Source organism: Trichechus manatus, unplaced genomic scaffold, assembly GCF_000243295.1.
Source record: "Trichechus manatus latirostris isolate Lorelei unplaced genomic scaffold, TriManLat1.0 scaffold00025, whole genome shotgun sequence".
Taxonomy (NCBI): domain Eukaryota; kingdom Metazoa; phylum Chordata; class Mammalia; order Sirenia; family Trichechidae; genus Trichechus; species Trichechus manatus.
Genome location: NW_004443961.1, coordinates 16,942,335 through 16,968,466, shown reverse-complemented (window position 1 = coordinate 16,968,466; position 26,132 = coordinate 16,942,335). Strand labels below are relative to the sequence as shown.

Below are 26,132 nucleotides of genomic sequence, written 5' to 3'. Positions count from 1 at the left end.
GTGGCTAGTCTGTCTTGAGATGTACTGTAAGTACAAAATACACACCAAATTTCAAAGACTTAGTATGAGAAAAAAAAAGAATGTAAAATAGCTGTATGCTCTGTCTGCACTGCACATGTAGACAGGCTATGCCTTAAACTTTCAGGCAGCTGTAAGACTGCTAGGAATGAGACACAGACACCCATTGGCATCAACCATTCTATGCGTGCTACATTCACCTGTGATCGAGCTGGACGCACAAGACGCACAGTGTTGGCAAAGTGAAAGCCATTATTATTATTTATAGAAAGCAAATGGTAAACAATAACAGATTCTCAAAGGGAAAATGCTTACCCTTCCCCAAATTACCCATGTCCACTCTTATGTTGCTGGGCAGATATATAGTGGTTCAGGTCAGACACTATGTTCATGTCACCACTGCTTCTAGCTACCACCACGCTGCTCCTGGGGGGCCTGTATGGCTCCCGAGCCCTCTGTTCTGCTTCTGAGCCTCTGCTTCTGGCTTCTGCCACGCTACCCAGGCCCACGTTGCTGGCGGTGGGAGGTGAGAGGGGAGGAGGCATGCAGCCCCTGCACAGGATACACTCAAGCCTCCAGCCCACATGGGCAAGTGTTACAGGTCTTTAGCTCCAATGGCAAATCTCCTGCCCAAAGGTGCTCAGCTCTCTCTCCTCCGGTGGGCAAGCCCACTGCAGCCACCTTGCTCTGAGGGCCGGCAAGCCGCTGTCTCATCTTCTCACGCCATCTTTGGTGTTACAACTCTCTCTTCTGGGTCTAGGAGGTTCTCAGCACAGAGACCCTGGGTCCAAAGGATGCACTCTGATCCAGACTCTTTTTGGTGGTAGTGAGATCCCCCTGAAACTCTGTAGGATTGGCCCTTAGATAAGTAAACTCTTGTCAATTTCAAGGCATGGCCCACCAGGACCACAAACTGATCATTCCCTCGTTGGTCTACAAGTCACTCAATCTGCATAGTAAACTGACCAGTCTCTTGCAAGACCGTGGCCTAGCCAATCATTTTGAGAGAGTTAGAAGACCATGGCTAGAAAGGCCATGTAAAACCAATTCCCTATACCACATCTCATCATAATTTTTAATACTAATTGCTATTTTGGTTATATTAGGTTAAAATATATTATTAGAATCAATTTTTCACAATAAAAATAAATCAATTAAAAGAAAAAATCTATTTTACCTTTCTTGTTCCTTTCTTAATGTGGTTACTAGAAAATTCAAAGTCATACATGTGGCTTGCATTCTATTTCTATTGGACAACCCTGATTTAGTGTCGTTTTCTTCCCCACAAAGCATCAGAATACTCAGATAGGAAAACCAATTTATTATATTCTCTAATCTTCACTCTTAGGTTCCATGAGAATGGTGGCTCACAACCAGTAGAATGGAATTTGTGAGCAGTTTTTTTCATGTTTGAATTATTTTTTATGTAAGCAGCTTGGAAATTTGTACTGGTTAAAGCTGTTCCTGTTAGAATAATTTCATAGTCAAAACTGAAACACTTTATAGCTCTCTGTTCTACGTTCTCAAAATCCCTGCTTCCTAGGGCAGACCTTTAGGCCCATGGCCCGTTCACCCTTCCCCACCTCATCAGCTAGCTGGAGCTCCCAGAAGGAATTAGCTGTGAAGCCCTCAGGGCCACTCTCCTCAAAGTGTGTATAACATGCTAGGCTGTGAGGCTGCAGAGGGCAGGGGCCCAATCTTGGTCCTGTTTCTACCCCCCATGGCATCTAGAATTGGTGTTTACATAATGGTACAATAGTCATATTTAATAACTATTTGTTACAAGGGTGGATCTGATGGTTTAGGGTAAAAATAAGAGTTGTTCCTTCTCTCCTTTGTATAACAGCAGTTTTATCACATTAGTCACTGACTGTCAACTATGCTTCATAATTCATTTATTCAAATATCCAAGTGCCACCAGCTGCCCAGCACTGAGCTGAGTGCCAGGGATGTGGCGGTAAATAAGACAGCCACAGTCCTGTCTTCACAGGGGAGGGAAAACAAATAAAACCCAAACATTTATGCACTTACAATGAGTGTAATATGCACCAACACCGAAAAGCACCTGGAATTATGAGAAGGAAGTTTACAGGGGAACCAAATGTAGTCAGGGGCACAGGAAGGCTTGAGTGACCTTCACACTGGACCTGAAGGAGATGTAGGTGTTAGCCTAGCAAGGTGGAGGGGAAAGGGCAGAGAGGGCCCTTTAGGCCATGCTGAGATTTTCAGACTTAATCCTAAAATCAGTGAAAAGCCCTGGAAGGGTTTTATGTACCTGAGTGGTATGCTCAGATTTGCCTTCTTAAAATATCGTTCTGGAGGTGGGCAAGAGTAGATGTGGGGCATTCACAGAGCATTTCCAGAATTCCTGAAAATAAATCAAAATCTCTTTGGTCATCATTTCAATAGTAACTGAGTTTTGAGAATATAAAAGATGTATACACTCCACAACCACAAGACCTGAAAGCTAGCAAACACCCTAGAGTATTACTTTCATAAGGGGTACTTGCAAAGCATTTTCGAATATTCATTTCACTGATTCTACTGGCTTGTGCAGGTAAATTTGTTACTTGGCGCCAGTCCCTGCCTGGACTCAAGCCAGATCTTGCTTATTCAAGACCAGTATCCAGTTGTCCACATTGGTCAACTCAGCTCCTGGGATCACTGAGGGGCCAAGTGGTCACAGTATTTAGCAAGGTGTGTGAGTTTGGGAATATTCTCTCTGCTCTTCTCTGCCCAAGCATTGAATGCCTGTGGGTGTCTGCCAGACTCCTATATCCCCTTCTCAAGGACAAATGGATTCTAAACAATAAACGTACTTGACCAGCCACATTTCAACAGCTCCATAGCCAGTGTCTGCTCTCAGGGTGAGAAATTCATGGAGGAAAAAAAAATCATATCTATCAGAAACCAATTAAATACTGACTGTCTAAATTCTGTGGAGTGATATATGAATTTTAGTTTCGTTCTGGTCTCTTTCGGGTGACACTTATTTGTATATGTATGTGCCTGCCCATATATAACTGCCTGGGATTGCCTGGTGGTGGCCTTAATTGTTCTCCTTGGTGGCAGATGTCTGCTCAGTTCTCAAATAACCATAGAACTATTACACTGTCAGCCAATTAGCACATTTAGTATTCAATTAAAAACACATCATTTCGAAAAATTAAAACCTCCCCCAATTACTTCCTTGTATAAATCTTTTTTATTAAAGTAAAAATAATCCTAAATCCCACAGTTTGCTTCCTTTCAGAATTTCTGTTGCACACACTCTGAAAATGAGGGATCCTATACTTACAACAGGAGCCCTGGTGGCATAGTAGTTAAGAGCTCAGCTGCTGACCAAAAGGTCAGCAATTCGAATCCACCAGCCGCTCCTTGGAAGCCCTATGAGGCAGTTCTACTCTGTCCTGTAGGGTCACTGAGTCAGAATGGACTCGATGGCAATGAGTTTGGTGTTTTTTTTTTTGTTTTTTTTTTTTGGTTTATACTTACAACAGGAGCCCTAGTAGCCCAATAGTTAAGCACTCAGCTGCTAACCTAAAGGTTGGCAGTTCAGGCCCACCCAGTGGCTCCACAGAAGATAGACCTGGTGATCTGCTCCCATAAAGATTACAGCCTAGAAAACCCTATGGGGCAGTCTTATTATGTAACATGGGGTCACTATGAGCCAGAATCAACTCGTTGGCACCTAATACAAACATACAACAATGCTGCATGTTAAACACTATTTACCTTTTTACAGATAAGAAGGAGACCCTGGGTGGTGCAAACAGTTAACGCACTTGGCTACTAACCGAAAGGTTGGAAGTTCGAGTCCACCCAGAGGCGTCTGGGAAGGAAGGCCTGGAGGTCTACTTCTGAAAAATCAGCCATTAAGCACAATGGAGCACAATTCTATTCTGACACATGTGGGGATGCCAGGAGTCGGAAATGACTCGACTGCAACTGGTTTTATTATACGCCTAAATAAAACTGAACTCACTCTTCTCAGAGGCAGGATTGTTCCATGGAAAGTGCATGGACTTTGGGTTTGAATCTGGCTTCATCCTCTCCTAGGTGTGTAACTTTGAGAAAGTTTCTTACGCTCTTTGGCCTGTCTTTTCCTGCTAACATGAGGACTTCGAGGGGCATTAGTTTCCCAGGGCTGCTGTAACAAATGAGCACAAACTGGGTGCTTTAGAACAACAGAAATTTATTCTCTCACAGTTCAGGAGGCCAGAAGTCCAACATTAAGGTGTCGGCGGGGTTGGGGAGGATCTGAGGGAAAATTCTTCCTTGCCTCTTCCTGGTGTTCCTTGGCTTGTGGCAGCATAACTCCAGTCTCTGTCTCTGTCTTCACATGGCCTTCTTCTCTGCTTATCTGTATGTCCTCTTTTCTTATAAGGGCGCCAGTGATTGGATTTAGGGCCCATGCTAAATTCAGGATGATTTCATCTTAAGATCCTTAACTAATTATACCTACAAAGATCCTATTTCCAAATAAAGTCATATCCGGAGGTTGCTGTTGGACGTGACTTTTTTGGGGGGCGGGGAGGCACTATTGAAGTTACTACACCTACCACAAAGCACAATTCCATTACTCAGGGAAAATGAGAGGCCCCCACTGAAAACTGGTGTTACACTGGATTTTTAGTCTCTTTTCTATACTATGAATTGTTCCATTGTGTTTTATGTATAAAATCTGAAAAAAGGGTTACTTTAAAAAAAACATATATAGTGTGTATAACTAGCACTGTATTTAAAATGCAATAAAACCTGTTGCTGTCGAGTGGATTCTGACTCATAGCGACCATATAGGACACGGTAGAACTATCCCATAGGATTTTCAAGGAGAGGCCGGTGAATTTGAACTTTTTAATTAGCAGTCAAACCATCACTGCACCACTAGGGGTCCATTGGGAGGGGGAGTGGTTATCTCAGGGAGGCAGGGAGCATAAAAGGGGCTTTTAATTGTATTTGTAACATTTTATTTATTTAAAAAAATCTTCTATAGTTATCTTAGTCTTATAGCAATGAGTTAATAGCACAATTCACTTGTAAATCCCAGGAAATAACAGAGTACTTCAAGGTTCTATGAAAAGATAAAGACGAAAACTTCTCACACATAAACAATGGTTGTTTTCCGGTAAGGAAGGTCACTGTCTTCCCTGAACTTGACATATTACAGTTGTTTAAATTCCAAGGAAAATATGTGCATCTAAGAGACCCTTGGATCTCTGTGGAACATAAAGGTCATGAAGAAGGCTCTACATGAAAATCAGAAGTCTGATTTTTGCTGTTCTTTGCCTAATTAGCTAACTATTTGAAAACTTATCTGGTACACCTCAGGTAAATTCCTGGTTCCTGTAGCTTACCATCCACCACCCACCTGTCAGTTTGTCATATGGTGGCGGCCTGTAGGTTGCTGTGATGCTGGAAGCTATGCTACTGGTATATTTCAAATACCAGCTGAGTCACCCACGGTGGACAGGTTTCAGTGGAGCTTCCAGATTAAAACAGACTAGGCAGTCTACTTCAAAAAATTAGCTGATAAAAACCTTACGGATCTCAACAGAACACTGTCGCACTCGCTTGCTTTGGACATGTCATCAAGAGGGATCAGTAGCTAGAGGAGGACATCATGTTTGGTGAAGTAGAGGGCCAGCAAGAGCGAGGGAAACCCTCAGTGAGACAGACTGCCACGGTAGCCACTACAACGGACGGAAACACGTTGACAAATGTGGAATGATGAACCGGGCAATGTTTCGTTCTGTTGTACCTAAGGTTGCCATGAGTTGGAGTAGATTTGTTGGCCACTAACAACAAAAACATAGCTTACCATATTTACTTCTGTATTTTATTCTCTCACATAATCTCATCTCTAATGCATTTTAAGGAGGATAAAAAAAAAAAAAGGAGAGTGCTATTCCACATACTCTGTTCATCTTCAAAACAACAGCTATGCTATCCTAGGTAAATTAAAGTTGAATGGAAGCCACAGCCAGCTGCAGAAGGCAGCAGAGAGTAGGTCAGCACTTACTATTGCACTCGTCCAATTTCCTCGTATTCCATACACTTCCATTTTCTTATCTCTTGCCCACTAATGCCCACAGTACTCAAGCACACTTTGAACACATGGGGTTGACGCAGTTGCCTGGGACATCTTCTCTAGGACCACGAAAGAGTTCCAACTCAAAACTCCCAACAAAACTAGTCTCAAAAGGAAGTAGTTTACCAAATCCTCATACATTTCACTTAAGCACATTCAGCCTTGCTTTGAGTTTCTACACTGTGCAGTTAGGAACTGATATGAAGGAAGAATAGTGAAGAGAACTATGATGTATCTGCTTTGCTCTGTTATACCTGGTGTCTACAGAGTTCACCCCAATTCTGCCTGGCTCTCTCTTCAAGGTATAACTCTGCTGCCTCTATTACAACTCTTTTAGGTTAGCTGGAACAAATGCTGATCCTGATGTGGTTACAGAAGAAGCAGACTAAAGGCAACACTCCAAAGACTTCAATGATGCTGTCTGAACACAAATCCTCTATTGCACAAAAACTATTCAACCTCCTACTGTTTCACACCTTCTTGGAATCATTACATCTTCAAGCTATCCCAATTTTTTTTCTTACCATTGCCTTGAAAATAAAAATTATGTTAATAACGCTTGCAGCTACCTTGACACTATGTACCCAAGCTGTCTGCACAATGCTGTTAAATAATACGACAGTGGGATAAAACCACAGAATCCTCCAGTTACTTCAATGAGAGCCTTAAAATCCCCCCTTCCCCACCAATAATCAACACACTGTACCTGAAATCACTGAAAAGTGGAATGATGGAGGGGAAGCACACTCACTCTAAAATTTCTACCAGAGAGAAATTCAGTGTTACCTGGAGGGACACCTCGAACGTATAAGATGAATCCTTACCTGGATTGGGTTGAAGGTATTCAATTGTTTTAGTCATGATTTCCATCACAGCTCTGCTGGTGACATCCACTTTCTGAAATGAGAAAATAAATATTCTTGACAAAAATGACTAGCTTTAGAGCCTTTATTTTTGCTTGGGTATACCTATATCTGCTGGTGGTGCAACAGAGCAATGGGAAGTCGTGAGGTCGAAGGGAGGAGGCCAAGTTGTTATCAGGAGTAATAATGGCTTTACAGTCAGCCATGCTCAATCGACTTTGGAAAGCCTCTTTGTCTAAAGAAAGGGGCCCTGGTGGTGCAACAGTTAAGTGCTCGGCTGCTAACCAAACGGTTGGCAGTTTTAACCTACCCAGAGGTCCGCAGGAGAAAGACCTGGCAATCTGCTCCTGTAAAGATTACAGCCTAGAAAAGCCTATGTGGCAGTTCTACTCTGTCACATGGGGTCGCTATGAGTTAGAATTGACTCAATGGCACACAACAACAACCAACATTTTTTCAGCGAGAAAACTAGTAATTTCCCAAAATTTGTTTCCAAATATATTTTATTATCCTCTGATGAGAACAAGGTGGAGGTAATGAATTGTATTTTGCCCCAGAGGCACTTAGTGGATGTCTACAGTGGTCCAGGCAGGTTTCTCTGCCTAAAGGAAAAAAACAAAACAAAACAAAACAAAAAAAACCATGCAACATCAACTCTGTTTATTCGAGTCAGAGAGGGAAAGTTTTTATTTAACTTCTGAGAATAAACTAAGGAAATAAAAATCTCAAGCAAACACTTCTTGCCAGTCCCTGAATCTTCAGCTAATCTAAAGAAAAAGCTTAGGGCTAGACTCTACCCCTCGCTAAACTGTGAATGGTCAGTGTGCTCTCAGCAGCTAACCATGACCTCACTGTCAGATCCTTCTCCCCACATAGAACCAGTACCGGTTGCTTTCGAGTTGATTCCTACTCTATGGGAATCCCATGTGTGTCAGAGCAGAATTGTGCTCCATAGGTGTTTTTAATGGTTGAGTTTTCAGAAGTAGATTTCCAGGACTTTCTACCAAGGTGCCTCTTGGTGAACTCTAACCTCGAACCTTTGTCAGCAGCTGAATACGTTAACCATTTGTACCCAAGAAGTCCACTCCCCTTTAAGCTGTTCAATGCAGTTAGTTCCTCCCTACCTTCCCCTCATGAAATCCTTTTCTTATCAACATGTGTGGTTCACTCATTCATTCTACAGGGTAAATGACTAATGAGTATAAACACAGGCCACTGGCTAAGGTATATGCATGTAATACATGATACAGATACAAGTGAAAGGAATTAATCTGTAATGGTGGAATTTCAGGTATCAATTAAGTCCATGGGGAAATTTTTTTTTATTGGAGTTCAAGGGCTCCTCCTTCAACTCCAAGAAACTTTTTGCATAATCTGCTGCATCTACATATACAATCAGCCTAACATGGGTTAAGTTTTCTTCTCGTCCATAACCCGCCCATCAGTGGACTTTATCTTTCAGTTCAGTTTTTTAATACTGAAATAATTGTCCATTCCATGGTGTCATATTACTGTGTGTGTGTGTGTGTGTAAGAGGTTTGCTATTACTGGAATCAATAGGGGAAAGCACTTTCTTTTTTCGGGTGAGGTTATCATAGTATAAAATTACCTTAAAAAGCACTGTATTTCAGGTATACCTGCCTGCATATGAACCCTGTATCTTGTCCTTTTGAATAATTTGAGTTTTAAAAATGTCTTAGATTTGAGTACATACTAGGTAGTGTCTAGTTCTGAGGCAGATGGTGGCTCCCTGGAGTTGTGCAGTGTACAACTTGTGCAGCCATACATAGAGGCCCTGGAATTATTGGTAAAATGTCAGCCAACTACTATGCAGTCAACATCCTGGAATGTCTTATGCCAGGGAAACAAATTCAAAGGTTAGTCAACAGAATAAAAGTATTGAAAGTCCAGGTGCATACATAATAGAAGGACAAAACCCAGATCTCCTGCTGACTGTATGATAGTGATTAAGAATTCTATGTCAACTGTATGGCTATGATGGGAAGAAAAGTAATTCCAAAGGTCAGAGACCAGAGGCTTTCTCAGAAAGTGTTGGAGGAACTGAAATGCTCAATAAGCATTTGCTGTCCTGAAGTTACCTGCTGCTAGGCTGACCATTTTCCAACTTTTCTCTATCTCTGTCCTCAATAATAACTATAACAACCTTCGTCACAAAGTGCTTTCTATTTGCCAGTAACTATTCTAAGAGCTTTAAATATACTGACATATTTAATCCTCACGAACTCTATGATGCAGATGAGAAAACACATCCAGAGAGGTTAAGAAACTTGCCCAGTTCTTGCTCCAGAGTCTTTGTTCTTAACCAGTACCCTATGGGGTCACCGTGAGTCAGAACTGACTCGATGGAAAATGGTTTGTTTGTTTGTTTTTAATATTTTTTGAAAGCAAAGACCCTTCTGATCTTTTTCCTATAATTTTTTCAATACCAAGATTTTAGCAACTCTCAACACTTTACAGCCAAGAGGTTCTTTCTCCACCATCCAATCTGGTAATTTACAACTTTGGGTAGGGAGAAAAATAGCTCTCTCAACCTTCCTCACTCATTGTAACATTTTTCTTCTTCTTGGAAAGGCCAAAATACAGTTGTCATTGAGTCAATTCTGACTCATGGTGATCCTACATGCATCAGAGTAGAACTGTGATCCATAGGGTTTTCAGTGGCTGATTTTTCAGAGGCAGATCAGCAGACCTTCTTGTGAGGTGCCTCTGGTGGACTCAAACCTCCAACGTTTCAGTTAGCAGCTAAGTAAGCTAATTGTTTGCACCGTGCTAAGGCATGGGGTAGCAAATTACAGCTAATCAGCCAAAGCTGGCCCACTGCCTATATTTATACTTTTTAATGGTTGAAAAAATTCAAAAGAAGAGCAATATTTCACATAATAATTACACAAAATTCAAATTTCAGCAGAAACCCCAGATACCCTTTGGCTCACAAAGCCTAAAACTCTTAGAGACAAAGTTTGTCAACCCCTGAGCGAAGGTACTAGTTTCACTGAGGTCTGCCATTCTGAACCTATGATAATGCTGATCATTTCACCAGCTCATCTCAGTCTTTAGAGAAAACATAAAAGAGAACTGAAAGGCAATGAATTGACTAGAATGGAGTTAATTGTTTCCATATCTGAATGTTACTTTTCTCCCTTGGAGTAAATATAACTCAGTGTTTCCTTAACTTCCGTGGAGGCACACGTGAACAGTATGGCGTTCTTTGTGGAACAAGGAAAGAACTGAAGATAATGATTGTATACTGTTAGATACAGCACTATACCAGATATTATCATGGGGAAGCAATAGCAGTGTTTAAGAAAAATTGTTGTTGTTAGTTGTTATCACGCCAGGTCCAATTCATGGCAACCTTACATATAACAAAACAAAACGTTGCCCAGTCCTGTGCCATCTTCCTGATATGCTGGAACCCATTGTTGTGGCTACTGTGTCAATCCATTTCACTGAGGATTTGCCTTGTTTTCACTGACCCTCAACACCAACCATGATGTTCTTTTATAGCTGCTGGTCTTTCCTGATGATGTATGCAAAGTAAGAGAGCCAGAGTCTTGCCATCCTGGTTTCTAATGAGCATTATGGTTGTATTTCTTCTAAGATTGATTTACTCATTCTTCTGACAATCTTGTTTGGGGGTTTTGCCATCAATAAGAAATAAATGAACTAGGCACTCACTTGGACATACTGCAACTCACAGTGGTTATGTAAAAGAAATACTAAAATATCATATGAAATATTAACATGTTTTCAAATTCTTTATTTTTCTACCACCAAAGTTAAGAAAATACAATTACTAAGAATGAGCAGATATCCACTTAGAAAGTACTGAGAACCCTGAACTAGAACAGCTAAATTAACAAGTCATAGAGACAGGAGGAAAGAAGCATATTGGGATGGTTTATCTGGCAGTGAGACATATCCCAAAAGTGTTTTTAATAGTTCCCTACTGACTTGGAAGAGTTAATTTAATGTACGTGTCCCCAGTCTATCTTGCTGTAAAGCAGTTACCTGGTGTACTCAGAAAGCCTGATTAATAAACAGTGTGTTTAAAAACAAAAATAAACATGGCACTAGGCTGAGATGGTCCCAGTGCATTTTTTGGGCTAATCTCGGGTATTAACTTCAATGAATATTAGCCAGGAAATATTTTGTAAACAAGTAATTGAAAGGAAACTTGTTTTCACTGAATGTCAGAGTAAGCAGACAGATGTCGTTAATGCTAATCTTCTTTGGGGCTCTCACCCTTCTTACAATTCTACACTGTCATAGTACAGTAATTCACATCTTCTCTTTCACCACCAAATCCATGAAGACATACATGAGCACGGCAGATGCTCCTGGGTACACTTCGAGATACGAAACTCTGTGTATGCTAACTCAAACTTTACTCTTTTCTCTCCCACTCAACATCTTAACTGGGATCCAAGCAAGAGAGAATTTACTAAAAAGTGATGTTGTAACAAATTACTTGCCACAAAACTCCCAAGGGGTGAAGATGAGTGTGCTTCACATGGCAGTTGGGAACGGTCAGCTTAGCCTCTGTTTGAACAGGGTAGTGATGGGAAAATCACTAATTCTCAGCTGAAGCTGGGTTGGTTGGTTTGTTTAACACATGTAACGGCCAGTTTTTTCTTGTACTGAGCCAGAATCTATTTCCCCACAATTTCTACTCATTGATTCTAGTTCTGCCACTTGAGGTTGCACAGAAGTGTCTACACAGTGGCTAACTAAGTGCATGAAGACAATGACCACAGATATTCTCCTACCAGCCTTTCTCCACACCCCACTCTGTGAACAATCCTCTTTCTCAAGGCCAAGCACTGACAGTTCTTTTAGCCTACTCTCATATGCAGTGGTACATCTTAGTTTTCTTAAAACTTAAGGCTGTCCCCTAAAAAGGATGCCATTTTCACTGAAGTGGTCTATAGTCAAGCTTGCTACCCTTCTGGTTTCCACAGGAGAGATTTCCCAGGCCACTTTTCAGGCTGCAAAAAGACACACTGGACCCCTTGGCTTAGATTTCTGCATTCCCTATATATGCAGGGCCAATACAAAAATTCAGGATTTAGCTCAACCCCCACCCCAAGCCCAGGAAGCCCCCACTGACCTACCAAGACTGAGTTAGGCATCTCTCCTACATCTTCCATGGGAATCCTCACCACAGCACCAAGTTCCGAGTCCTGCAAGCCACTGATTTACGTGCCTATTTCTTCCATCAGAACCGGAAGGCCCTCGAAGGCAAGGACTATGCCTTAATCATCTTTGTATTCCTAATACCGAGCACAATGCCTGGCACAAAGAGGCATCTGCTGATTTCCCGAGTGAATTAAGTAAAAATATAGACTCGTTGCAACAACTGATGGAAACAGAAGTCCCTCAAATTCCAGAACTTCCTCTAGATAAAAAGTCTGCAGGTTTTCAACAAATTTACCCAATGTTAGTGCCATAGTAAGACATTCAGCATGTGTTTAATGAAGCTTGTAAGCTGCATATAGCATTTAAAACAAAGACAGAAACAATTTTGTTCAAAGCACTTAGGAGAAGAAGAGAAACTGATGTGGTACAGAGACAACACAGCCACGGGATTCCATCCCATCAGCTCTAAGAGGGGAAGGCAGTGAGGGCTAAGAGACACAAGGTGACTTTACTGCATCTCGGCAGGAGAGTGTTGGGGGCAGCTAATTTAGAAAGCAGCCTCTAGGAGAACCCACTTCTCTCTCTCAGCAGTGCTGCTTGATGCAAACCTCTAATTTACTTCATTCTTTTGTCTAATTGCACCTCTGAAACACAGCTGAACAAAAGTCACTCGACCCTAAATGCTTGAGGATCAGAAAACTGACTGTGGAAAAGTGATTGTATGGCAGGCTTAGGAACACTGAGCTAACAAAATATGTGAGATTCTAAGTCCAAAGCACAGGCTTTTGGGCTACCACAGAAATCTATACATTTAATGGAAATTTAGCATGAGTAGAAAATACAAAATATGCAATAGAGCCACAGATAAAACAAAAGATGTGAGGAATAAAATTGACTAAGACAATTTCCATACTGCACAGAAATCTAAATTTCTCAATTTACTTAGGTAAAAATGCAGATGTAGAATCAGGGGTATGTTCTTCAAACAACAGCAGAAGTTTACTTTATTGTGAGAATATCTAAATTTTGAAATACAATCTTCAGAAACTCACTCTTTACTAGGAAATAGGAAAAATAAACTTCACCTTCAGACTCAAAAGGCAGAATGGGACAAAAGGACTACAGGAAGACTAATTAACAACCTAATTAACAACGTGCAATATGCAGATGATACAATCTTGCTTGCTGAAAGTAAAGAGGACTTGAAGCGCTTACTGATGAAAATCAGACTACAGCCGTCAGTATGGATTACACCTCAACATAAAGAAACAAAAATCCTCACAACTGGACTAGTAAGGAACAGTATGATAAACGGAGAAAAGACTGAAGTTGTCAAGGATTTCATTTTACTTGGATCCACAATCAACGACCACAGAAGCAGAAGTCAAGAAATCAAACGACATATTGCATTGGGCAAATCTACTACAAAAGACCTCTTTAAAGTGTTAAAACACAAAGACCTTACTTTGAAGACGAAAGGGTGCCTGACTCAAGCCATGGGATTTTCAATCGCCTCATATGCATGTGAAAGCTGGACAATAAATAAGGAAGACTGAAGAAGAACTAATGTCTCTGAATTACGGTGTTGGAGAAGAATACTGTATATACCATGGACGGCCAGAAAAACGAACAAATTTGTCTTGGAAGAAGTGCAGCCAGAATGCTCCTTAAAAGCAAGGATGGTGAGGCTTCATCTCACATACTTTGGACATGTTACCAAGAGGGATCAGTCCCTGGAATAGGACATCATGCTTGGTAAAGTACAGGTTCAGTGAAAAAGAGGAAGACCCCCAATGAAATGGGTTGACACAGTGGCTGCAACAACAGCTTCAGACATAGCAACGATTGTGAGGACAGTGCAGGATGGAGCACTGTTTCGTTCTGTTCTACACAGGATCGCTGTGAGCTGGAACCCATCGATGGCACCTAATGACAACAACTAGCCTAATGGTTGGTGGTTCGAACCCACCAAGTGGTGAGTTCTTTGTTTGACTCTTCACTCAAACATAGCAAAAAATAGCAAAACTGAGGTTGCCCACTGCAACTGATATGGACCAAGAACAAAATCAGACTCCTAGCCCTGGTGGAGCAAATGGTTAAGTGCTCGACTACTAAGTGAAAGTTTGGTGGTTAGAACATACCCAGCAGCTCCACAGGAAAAAGACCTAGCGATCTACACTTGCAAAGATTACAGCATAGAAAACCTTATGGGGCAGTTCTACTCTGTCACATGGATTGCTGAGTCAAAAACTGCCTCAGTGACACCTAACAACAACAATAGCAAGCTTCTAGTAAAGCCAAAATCAGAATATAAAGAAAAAAATTTACTTTTAAAAAATACCTACAAAAATAAGTGTTCATAATTCTCAGATGTGTGCAAATGCAGAATTTGTACCCCCGATCCTTTACCTATCAGCAACTTAGCACCCAAAAGATTTCTGTGCACAATGCAATGCATACTCTTCGTTGTAAGCCTAAATATCACTTGCTATGAACAGTCTCAATGTGAATGAAAAATGAAAGAAATGTGGCTTATGTCACGAGATAAATAAAATGAGATATTTTGTTCACCACCTCCACCGTCACTTGCGGAGAACCTGCTATCTTGTAGGCAGGATGCTAAATGATTTACCTTATTTTTAATCTTTAATAAAAATCCTTAAAGTAGGAGTTATTATTCCCACTTTACATTTACAAAAGATGGCATCCCAGAGAAATAAACTGCACAACCAATGTGGAAGTGGAGTTTGGACCAAGGCTGGCAGGCTTCAAACTGTGTTCTCTCCACTGGACCCTAGTGCCTCTGGGGCCACCGTCCTGTCAGACAAGTCTTCTAAAGCCAGGGAGACACACAAGCTCTCCTAAAAACACTTGGGACATCATTCCCCTAACTTCTCCTCTTTTCTCCCCACCTAACCTAAATTTAAACACCAGATTCACATTGTTCTCATTTGGAAAAGTGAAGATAAAATCAAACAGGGAAAGTGCATTGTGACATTTCAGCCCACTGAGGCTTTGTTCTCAGGATAGCTCAAAGGAAAGTCAGGATTCTTTACCTTTTCTGTGTAAATAATCAACTAAAAGGAGAGTATTTTTAAGAATAACAAAACGTATTTTTATAAACCAATGGCGAACAGTTTCCTCTTCCCTTTATCCTTGCTATTCTTAGCATGGTGGACAATTTCATGTCAAAGGGAAGTCTAAGTGGCAAAGACTTACCCTTTCCATTTCTTTGAAGTCATCATCTAGCTTGGTTCCTTCAGCTCCTCCAACCTTCTCACTCACTTTCTGTAGAAAATAGCAAAAATAGGAGAATTATTATAAATGAAATTTCTTTTTAAAAAGCTGTGTTAAAAGTTCTAAGCACTTTCACAAACATCATCTAAAGTAACCCTACAACCACTCTATGACATAGGTGGACAGTCTTTCACAGGAGTAAACTGTGACTGAGTTTAAACAACTTACCAAGGCAATACAGCTGATAGGTGATGAAGCAAGGATTCAAACTTGTATCTTCTGATTTCCACCCAAGTGCTGTTTCTATTATACAAATCACTACATAACTATCTAATAACTAACATTTTCCTTTCAAAAGTTCTGAGGGACAGCAGCATCATACAATACTAATTTTGTTTTGATATTGGAGCTAAAATGCTATCTAGGTAGAAAACTGCTACTTCTTCAAACTACTCCTCAATGGGCTATTGAACAGATAATCATAGCCATCTATCAAACTGGTTTAAAAAAAAATAAGCCCAGCTGATCTTCATATGAAAGGACTCACGAAGTAGTCTTATAAAGGGTCTACATCCTCATACACATAAGATAAACTATAAGGAAAGTTGATGAGGGCATTTCTTTGCTATCAAATCATTTCCAATTATCATACATTTTATACTCATCCACTAAATAGGCAAATGGTCATTTTACACATGTAAAATTCATGTTTATCAAAAAATTATACATACTATTCTATTCTGAAATAAAGATTCAAATTATGTTTAATAAAAATGTATGAAGGGATCACAAGATAAATACTTTGGTTTCATTAAAGACAGGAATATAAAGTACTAATGGATACAAGACTTCATTCATCTTAAAATACATAATTGTAAAGATAGATACTTTTCACTAAGATTTCACTGTATTACATAAACTTATCACACACTGATATTAAAATATACTTTTAAATTTCCTTCCCTAGCGATTGTGTTGAGGGTCTTTGCAGAGGATCCCCACCATGATCAGACCTGCAGCAATCTCAGTAACAACCTGAGTCATCCCATTGAGCGAGGCGCCCTCCCTATGAAGGGGCCACTGGACACCTGGCTCTATCCCCTGGCGGTGGAAACTCTGATATTCCCTTTTTGAAGGTGGCTGAGGTATGTTCCTTTCTTTCTCTCTCTCTCTGTACACCACTCCTGCTTTCTGGTATCAAGAAAACCTTCAGAAGAGACCACTCTTAGAAAAGCCCCCAGTCTGTGTTCTGTCACCACTCTGGCCCTGCAAACAAGATGCCACCCATCCCACCCCATCAGCAGTAACAGAAGGAATATGGTGTGATGAAAGAGCATGGCATGGACTGACTCTACTTTTTGCTGAATAATTCAATACACAGAAACCCTGGCGGCATAGTGGTTAAGAGTTACAGCTGCTAATCAAAAGGTCAGCAGTTTGATTCTACCAGGCGCTCCTTGGAAACCATACAGGGCAGTTCTACTCTGTCCTATAGGGTTGCTATGAGTCGGAATCGACTTGACAGCAACGGGTTTTTTTTTTTTTTTTTGTTAATCTAACGTACTGAGTTGTTAGAAACTAAATGACATAATAAATGTAAGAACCTGTTTCTGAAGCTACAAGGAATGCCACAAATCCTGGTTCTCTCTCACCAATAAACTGTATATCTGCTTATAGTATCTTGGTCTCTCCCATTAGTTTATTTAACTGCTGTTTCATACCTTGAGAAGAATCTAGTAATTTTCATTAACATAATACAGTCTTAGGTAGATAAAGGTCAACAAGGTCACTTTCATTAAAAGTGAAAGGTTAATAAAAACAATATTAGTATTTTTAATTTATCTAGACACACATTTTTACTTGCAATTCATCATCTGATGTGTACCCTGAGAACTACGTGGAGCAGAAGCAGATATTATTGCTATGTTGCAGACAAGAAACCTGAGCACTATATAAATTATCTGCCTATGGTAGCGGCCTGAATGCAGTTTTCACATGCTAAGAGTCGGAATCAACTCAACGGTAACCCTGGCTTTGGAGAGCTGTCCCTGGTGCTGACCCTTTCTGTCTGGAGCTCCATTAGAATCAGATGCCCAGAGTTGGATTTGTTGTCTTAACTCTTGATCTTTGATATCAGCCCTCTCACTTAACCAGTGCCCAGAGTGATGCTAATATTACCTATATCAGCAGTTTGTACAGGTCCATGCTTTTTCTGGCATCAATACTACCAAATTTAAAATCTGTAACAACTGTGATCTTGTCCAGTAATTGGCTTTCCTACCTGCATTCCTAAGAAAAAATTTACCATTTCAGAAAGGGAAGAAGGAGTTAAAATTCTGATTAGGATATCCTAATGGATTTCCAAGTATCATTGAGTTGCCCTGCATGTTCAGGTTTAAGTTATAGAAAATCGGGGATGAAGGAGCCTTAAAGTTTATTAATAGCAGCCTCTCCCTATCACCAAGCTGACCACCAGTGAAGCAAATTTTTACTATGTCACACTGACTCCCTCCTTCTAACTTTGCTCAGTAACAGCAGATTTAACTTATATTTTAGCCCCTATTTTTATTCTCCACTCTTGAAATGTATGGTTTACAGCAAAATTTGGGCTAGGAAATGAATCTAGTCAAACTCCTACACAATAAGAAAAATTTGCTACACAACCCCAAATCAACTGTCATCTCAGTTGACTGTCACCAATGTCTGGGAACTCAATTATATTCCAAGGCCCCATTATTGTCAAAAAGGATCCTTATATATAAAGCCCTCCAATTATCTGGAATGAAACATTTTTACTTGCCAAGCTGACATGTAAAACACATAGCCGAGTAATGTGTCCATTTATCCTTAATGTGTCCATTTATCCTTAATGTGCCCATTTATCATTAGAGAATCTTGGTAATACTGGGTTACTCACATTTTGACGATATTTAGGAAGTAAAACACGGCTCTCATCAAAAGCACAAGGACCAATATCACAATCCTATATTACTCAACTAATTGAGAGTGATTTCCATTTCCCCCCTTTTTGCATCTATCAACAACTGAGCACTACAGTAGCTGGGATATAAAATGGGATAACTCCAGGTGTTAAAAAATTGAAACCAGTTCTGGTAGTCCACACTGAGGCTAACTCATCAGTCCACTGGCTTTAACTATTTGGTTTACAGGTGCTGTGTTTGCTGTGTAAGTGAGTGTATGTGTGTGTGTGAGAGAGAGACGGTTTCTCTTCTCTACAAAAGCTGTTATTTGAGCTGCTCTGAGAGAAACAGCTCCACAAACATAACAAATGATGTGAGCAGTCGGATACTGGTAATGGTCTGATTAGCTGGTTGATTTAAAATTTTCTTATCTAATTAGATTCCTGCAAACAAATAATATTCAAAGTAACATCTACATTGTTCTCTGGGCTATTTTTCCAAGTCATAAAGGATCCAAATATATCAAGGCACTGCATGAAACAGTGGGCTAAGTAACAACTGACTCATTCCTGAGGAGTGTGGCAATTGTTTTCTCCTCCTTTTCTTTAAATAATGTTGCTAAATCTTCCTACAGTTTGCTGTATAGGAACCAAGGTGAGGAATACAGACTCTGAATCCATCTGGCCAACAAGGAGTTTTGTTTGCATTACCTGGGATCATTTATTTAAGAACTGTTTGCCCTACTCTTTTCCAGTGAGATGGTTCCTAAAACTAAGGTTTCATAGTATTGAATATTTTCTGATGCAGTTTAGTATACTTTCACTAATATGCTTGCCATTTGAGAAATTTAGGATCTATTTACGCCAAGATCAGCGAAAGATATTTGAATCAAACAGAACACTACATGAGAGCCAATACACCCCACTATGTCCCACTGCACCTTCTAAAAACCTAAAAATACAACTCCTCTGTTCAAAATCTACAATGGCACCCACTTAGCACAACATTGAGTGCTTATTTGTCTAATCTTATCTGCCATTATATTCTCCAAGCAGCTGCCATTGTGTTGACTCCAATTCATGGTGACCCCACATGTATCAGAGTAGAACTGTGCTCCATAGCGTTTTCAATGACTGATTTTTTGGAAGTAGATCACCAGGGTTTTTCTTCCAAGGTGCTTCTGAATAGACTTGAACTTCTAGCCTTTTGGTTAGTAGCTGAGTGTGTTAACCGTTTGCACCACCCAGGGACTCCTCCATACACTCTGTATTCTAATCAAATCAAAAACATTATTTTCACCTATCTTATTTGTATTCCTCACAGTAACTACTCAGTAAATTGAACCACGTATTGCTGTGAATATTAAGATAAAGGTGAATAATTAATGTTAAGACGGCATACACCAAGGCAAATAAGACTGATCACCCCACTCTGGGATGGTCTTAAAAAGGCACAACTTTTAACAAATAAAATAAACAATATGATCAACTCACACTTTAAAACGGTCTTAATTTTGAGTCTGTGGTGGTGTTGTCTCATGCTTACTATTCTTCTCCACAGACCAAATAAGAAACATGTCACACGGAACCAGCAGCAAGCGACAGATGAAATAAATGAGCACTGTGTCCAGCCCAAAGGATGCTGCACTGCTTTCCAACAATGACTCATCCTTCCCACTTGAACTGTCACCTCTAGGCAGAAGGTGCTGCATGCTCTAGCTGCAACTCTAATTCTTCCCAGCATTACATTTCATTTACTAACCAATTAACAGATGACTGAAGAAGAACTGATGCATTTGAATTATGGTGTTGGTGAAGAATATTGAATATACCATGGACTGCCAGAAGAACGAACAAATCTGTCTTGCAAGAAGTGCATCCAGAATGCTCCTTAGAAGCAAGGATGGCGAGACTTCATCTCATGTACTTTGGACATATTCTCCGGAGGGACCAGTCCCTGGAGAAGGACATCATGCTTGGCAAAGTAGAAGGCCAGTGAAAAAGAGGAAGACCCTCAACGAGATGGACTGACACAGTGGCTGCAACAATGGCTGCAACACAGTGACAATTGTGAGGATGGTGCAGGACCAGGCATTCTGTTGTACAAAGGGTCACTGTGAGTCAGAACTGACCTTACAGCACCTAACAACCACCACCACTACCATATCTCCAAATGCCTTTTATAAAGGTCTCCTTGAAAATCACCTCATCAGTGAAATTCAATAGACTTAAAACCAAATTCACTCCTGCCTCCCACACTCGAGAATTTCTTTGCCTCCTAACTTCTGTTTTTGTTCAGTTTTATCTCCTACTATTCATCATCAAAGTTTTCCTTGTTATTTGTTGTGTGCTGATGAGTTGATTCCAACTTACAGCGACCTCATATGACAGAGTAGAACTGCCCCATAGGGCTTCCCAGAAGCAAATATCCAGGTCTTTTCTCCTGTGGAGCTGCTGGTGGGTTCCAACCACCAATCTTTTGGTTAGCAGCCAAGTGCTTAACCGTTGTGCCACCAGGGCTCTCAGGTTTCCTTACCATCCACCGAATGTGCTGTGTTCATTCCCTCTGTTTTTACCTAGACTGATTACTCTTTTATACTCTTTAAATCCTACCAGTTGTCTCAGAGCTTGCCCAGATTTCACCTTCTCCATCATCCTTGACAGCCCATCCCAGATGGAAGTGAGTAGACTTCCTTTGTACTCTTAGTGACATGCAATATCTCTTAGACTACTTGGAACAAATCACGTGCTGAGTAGAATTGCTGAGGACCTTTGCTCATCTGAACTGTAAGATGCTAAAAGCAAGAATCATACTGTATATTTGTTTCAAAACATCTGAGACTGTGCTTACAGAGCACTTACAGCTGAAGAAATTTTATCTCAATGGTCATTCTGAGATTCTCCAAAATGCACATAAATGCAAGGAAGACCCTTAGCTATGAGTTAGCAATGGCTCAATCTCTCCTTTTGGAGAGTTTACTCTGTCCTCTGAAATATAATCTCTTTTTCTCTACCAGCACCAGGCATTCAACAAACTATGCTATATGACATTTTATATATGGTAGCCCAAGTTAAAGAAAAATTTAACTTTTTAATTGTAACCATTCTACACTCATCCACCATATTACTTCTATTATAATTTCAATTAGCATTAATGGTATACATTCTTCCATCAATCCTGGTTTATACACACATATATATATGTGTGTGTATGTATATGTGTATATATCCATATATATACACATATATATTAGTTTACATATATAACTATCACCTATAATGTCACATGATTCAGAATAGACTCAATGGCAACTAACAAATAAAAATCACTAAGAAACTGTGGTGTCTATATATTTGCCTATCCTCACTATTTTATGTAAGTGATATCATACATTGTTTGTCCTTTTGCGACTGCCTTAAATGCATTATTAAGGTACATTACTTAATGCACAAGTTCTTTAGAAAGCAGTCATAATCACCATCCCTCTGGGTCACTGTACCTTTTTCCCAATACTTTGAGAAAGGCATCAACCTACGATAATAAATAAAAGAAGCTCATACTCTGACTCATCATGAAAGTTCTTTAATCATTATTCATTAGTAAGGTACTAAAAACAAAACTATAATGGCAGTACTTGAAGACATGTCAAATACTCCCAAGGAAACAGGAGAGTCAAAGTTACAGCAGTTATTTTTTTAGAACTTGGCTAAATACAAGTAGATCTTGTATTTCCAGATGGTGGTATTCCCATGTTTCAAAGGTAGTGTGGATTCACTTTATGGGATATAAGTCTCACACTAGTTCTTCTCAGCTGTCATTAAACTGGAATGCTTAAATGTCATGATGTTCTGAAATGGATTTCAAACAAAATATATTTATTTTCCCCCACCCAGAAATTTAAGATTTTCTTAGAAAATGAGTAAAGGCATTTGCTTCAATTTAAATTAAGCTAATTCTGACTGTTTCTTACTATTAAGTGGAATATGTATATTGAAGAAAAGTGAGAAGGTTTCTCTCATATAATATAAAAACCCAAAATTTTCCCCCAAGAATTCAACAGAATTAAGACTGATTTTCCTTGACTATCTGGAACTAAAAACTTTAAAATGGGTTTGGGTGAGCTAAGCACTTGGCCCTTTTCCCAGTCTCCAGTCTATCTTGCTATTTGTCAGATACTATATTGGAAGTGTAGAAATTTATTTGCATGATGTTCTAATTGTTTTTGATGTGTTTCACTGGGGTTAAAAGTAACAACTTTCTGAAGCTTCATTTTTCCAAAGTGAAAATTTCCCACAGAATATGTGGCTAATTCCTTACATACGTCCCTCAAAGGGAGCTGACAGTATTTATTATATAAGCATCATGCTGAGCTCACAGGCCCTCACTGGAAAGAGTTTATAACTATGTGTCACCTAAAACGTTGCCATGAGTCAGGAGTGACTAAGAAGGCAACTACCAATATAACTTCACTTACAAGTGACCTATTTTTGTCTTCTAGAACATAAAAAAAGTATGTACAATGCACATACTGAAAAGTCACCACTGATATGCCTCTATTTTTCGACTCTCCCAAATAATCTAATTCCTCGTCAGATAAAGAGTAATTAAGGAGGGGTGCAGCAGACAGGGATGACATTTCCATAAAGTTTACCATCCCTGGCAATGGGATAAATTTTGTACATTTTCATAGTCCACTGCAATAAGCCACTGAAATTGGACAAATTCTATGAAGACAATGTTTGCCAAAAATAAACTCTCTGACTTGGGGCTAGAGTACTTTAAAATTCTATTTAAAGCTCAGTCATAAATTTCCTTGAAGGGGAAAAACAAAACAAAACAAAACACAGAACTCACAAAGGGTGGTGAAAAATAAAACAAAAAACCTACTGTCATCAAGCCAATTCCGACTCATAGTGACCCTATAGGACATACTAGAATTGCCCCATAGGGTTTCCAAGGAGTAGCTGGTCAATTCAAACTGCTGACCTTTTGATTAGCAGCTGAGCTCTTAACCACTGTGCCACAAACTGAGGTAGGTGCCAGTAATTAATGATCTATTTCATACCTGGTTAATAAATAGTGACCTAGAACCTAATGCCAGATGACTCATTTGATAAGGCAAGGAGGAGTAACCCTGTGATTTCATTTGTTAAGACAGACTTTCCTGGAAAGCTCTTCCCTTCTTACCAACTAGTTTTGTGACCTAAGTAAACTACAAACCTCTCCGGGCCTTGGTTTCCTCATTCACATAATGGGGTAGGGTAGGGGGCTGGATAACCAAAAGAGTTCTAAGAGCCCTTGCAACTCAAATTTGATGTCTATTTCCGATTGCTGCAGTGCTATTTATAGTACCATAGGCAGACTATAAATTAGGAATAAGGAGGGAAAGTAAAAATGCCATGAAAAGTGCTTGAAGAGTACTCTTTGTATATTTTCCAGATAAGAGTTATTTTGATACAAATCCCATTCTTTATAAAAAAGACAACAGATCATGTTTAGGATTAAAGCCACTAAACAGAATAAATACCACAGAAGTAAAATTGAGTGCCGACTATGTACCAAGGACTTTACTAGCATTCGAGGTTTCAAATGCAAAGACATGAGCCATGCCCTCTGGGAATTCATAGTTTGGTGGGTATTATGGATTTAATTGTGTCCCCTAAAAATGTCTGTCAACTTGGCTAGGCTGTGATTCCCAGGAGGGTGTGGTTGTCCTCCATTTTGTGATCTGATGTAATCTTCCTACGTGTTGTAAATCCTAACCTCTATGGTGTTCATGGGAGCCCTGGTGATGAAGTGGTTAAGAGCTCAGCTGCTAATCAAAAGGTCAGCAGTTTGAATCCACCAGTCGCTCCTTGGAAACTCTATGCGGCAGTTCTATTCTGTCCATAGGATTGCTATGAGTTGGAGTCAACTCGTTGGCAAAGGGTTTTTTTTTTTTTTTTTAATGGGTATGATTTAAAGAGGCAGGATTGGAGGCAGTTACGTTAACAAGGCAGGACACAATCGTAGGACACAGTTTACATGACTAGGTTGTATCTTGAGGCAGTCACTTTTGAGATATAACAGAGAAGCAAGCAGACAGAAGAGGGACATCTTGCCACCAAGGAAGAAGCACCAGGAGCAGAGTGTGTCCTTTGGACCCAGGGTCCCTGTGCTGAGGAGCTCCTAGATCAGGTGAAGACTGATGACAACGACCTTCCCCCGGAGCTAACAGAGAGATAAAGCCTTCCCCTGGAGCTGGTGCCCTGAATTCAGACTTCTGGCCTCCTAGGCCATGAGAGAACGAATTTCCGTTTGTTAAAGCCACCCACTTGGGGTATTTCTGTTGTAACAGCACTAGATAACTAAGACAGTGGGATATATGGATATAGAAACAAACTATTTCAATACTTACATTCACAACCAATGCCCATGGAAGCAGCAGTCAAGAAATCAAACAACATATTGCATTGGACAAATCTGCTGCAAAGCACCTCTCTGAAGTGTTAAAACGCAGAGATGTCACTTTAAGGACTAAGGTGTGCCTGATCCAAGTCACGGTGTTTTCAATCCCCTCATATGCATGTGAAAGCTGAACAATGAATAAGGAAGACCAAAGAAGAACTGATGCCTTTGAATTATGGTGTTGGTGAAGACTACTGACTATACCATGGACTGCCAGAAGAATGAATAAATCTGTCCTGGAAGAAGTACAGCCAGAATGCTCCTTAGAAGCAAGGATGGCAAGACTTAGTCTCATATACTTTGGACATGTTATCAGGAGGGATCAGTCCCTGCAGAAGGACATCATGCTTAGTAGAGGGTCAGCGAAAAAAAGGAAGACCCTCATCTTAGTCATCTAGTACTGCTATAACAGAAATACCACACGTGGACGGCTAACATGGAATTTGGTACAAGAAAGTGGGGTGCTGCTCTAACAGCTACCTAAAATGTGGAAGCAGTTTTGAAACTGTGAATGGATAGAAGACTCAGAAGGAAGTGAAGAGAACTGCTAACACCAGAGAAGGCACAAATTGTAAGAAACAGCAGCAGAACCAGGAGACTGGCACCAGACAGCGCTGGAGCCGACCCACGGAGCAAGAGAGCTGAGTGCCTTCCAGCCAAACTTTACTGGCAGAGTGAGGTGCCTCCAGGCACTTACTGGTGGGGCTACAGAGCTTTGGAACACTTGCCCCAGCAGGGCAGATGTGGGCGTGAGGCCAAGGAGCCGAGAGGCCAAGAAACCAGGAAACAGAAGCTGAAGAGGCAAGGAACACAGAAAGCCAAGCTGCCTCAATCTCAAAAGGCATGGCCAGGACCTCTGGGGCTTCAAAGGGTAGAGCCATGGCCTCTGGTGTTTCTGAGAGTGGAGTCGCCGCTCAGATGGACTGGGAGAATGGGGCCACCTAAAGCCTAGGGAGCAGAGTTGCTGTCCCAGTGGGCCTGGAAGGTGGAACTGAAGCCCAGGGCAGAGGGGCCTCCCTTCAGAATCTGGAGAGTGTGGCCAATACCCAGAGTCTGGAGGGCAGGGCTACTGCGTGAATGTCTCAGAAAACAGAAGCTTATTTTCAAAGCCTTGAGGGCTAATGTAATGTGTTCTGCTGACTTGCTCGTGCCTGTTATCCCTTCTTTCCCTACAATTTCTCCCATTTGTAATGGAAATGTCTAGCTTGTGCCTGTTCTGCCCTTGTACTTTGAAAGCAGACAACTTGCATTCTAGATTTCACAGATGAAGAGGAGTTTTTGGATTTTGGACTTGGAGTTAAGACTTTTGCTATGATATGATGGGGTGAATATGTTTTGCATGTTGCAAGGATGTGATTTTTTGGGGGCCAAAGGGTGGAATGTCATTGGATTGAA

General features: G+C 40.5%; 1 protein-coding gene across 1 annotated transcript in view; it reads right to left on the bottom strand.

Moving 5' to 3' along the window:
• SH3GL2 (SH3 domain containing GRB2 like 2, endophilin A1) overlaps window positions 1-26,132 on the bottom strand; it is a 191,221-nt gene that overhangs the window by 38,967 nt on the left and 126,122 nt on the right. Inside the window, exons 2-3 of the mRNA XM_004373510.2 lie at window positions 15,352-15,420; window positions 6,934-7,006 (exon numbers count right to left, since the gene is read on the bottom strand). Coding sequence (XP_004373567.1) covers window positions 6,934-7,006; window positions 15,352-15,420 — 142 coding nt within the window. The remainder of the gene's footprint in view (window positions 1-6,933; window positions 7,007-15,351; window positions 15,421-26,132) is intronic.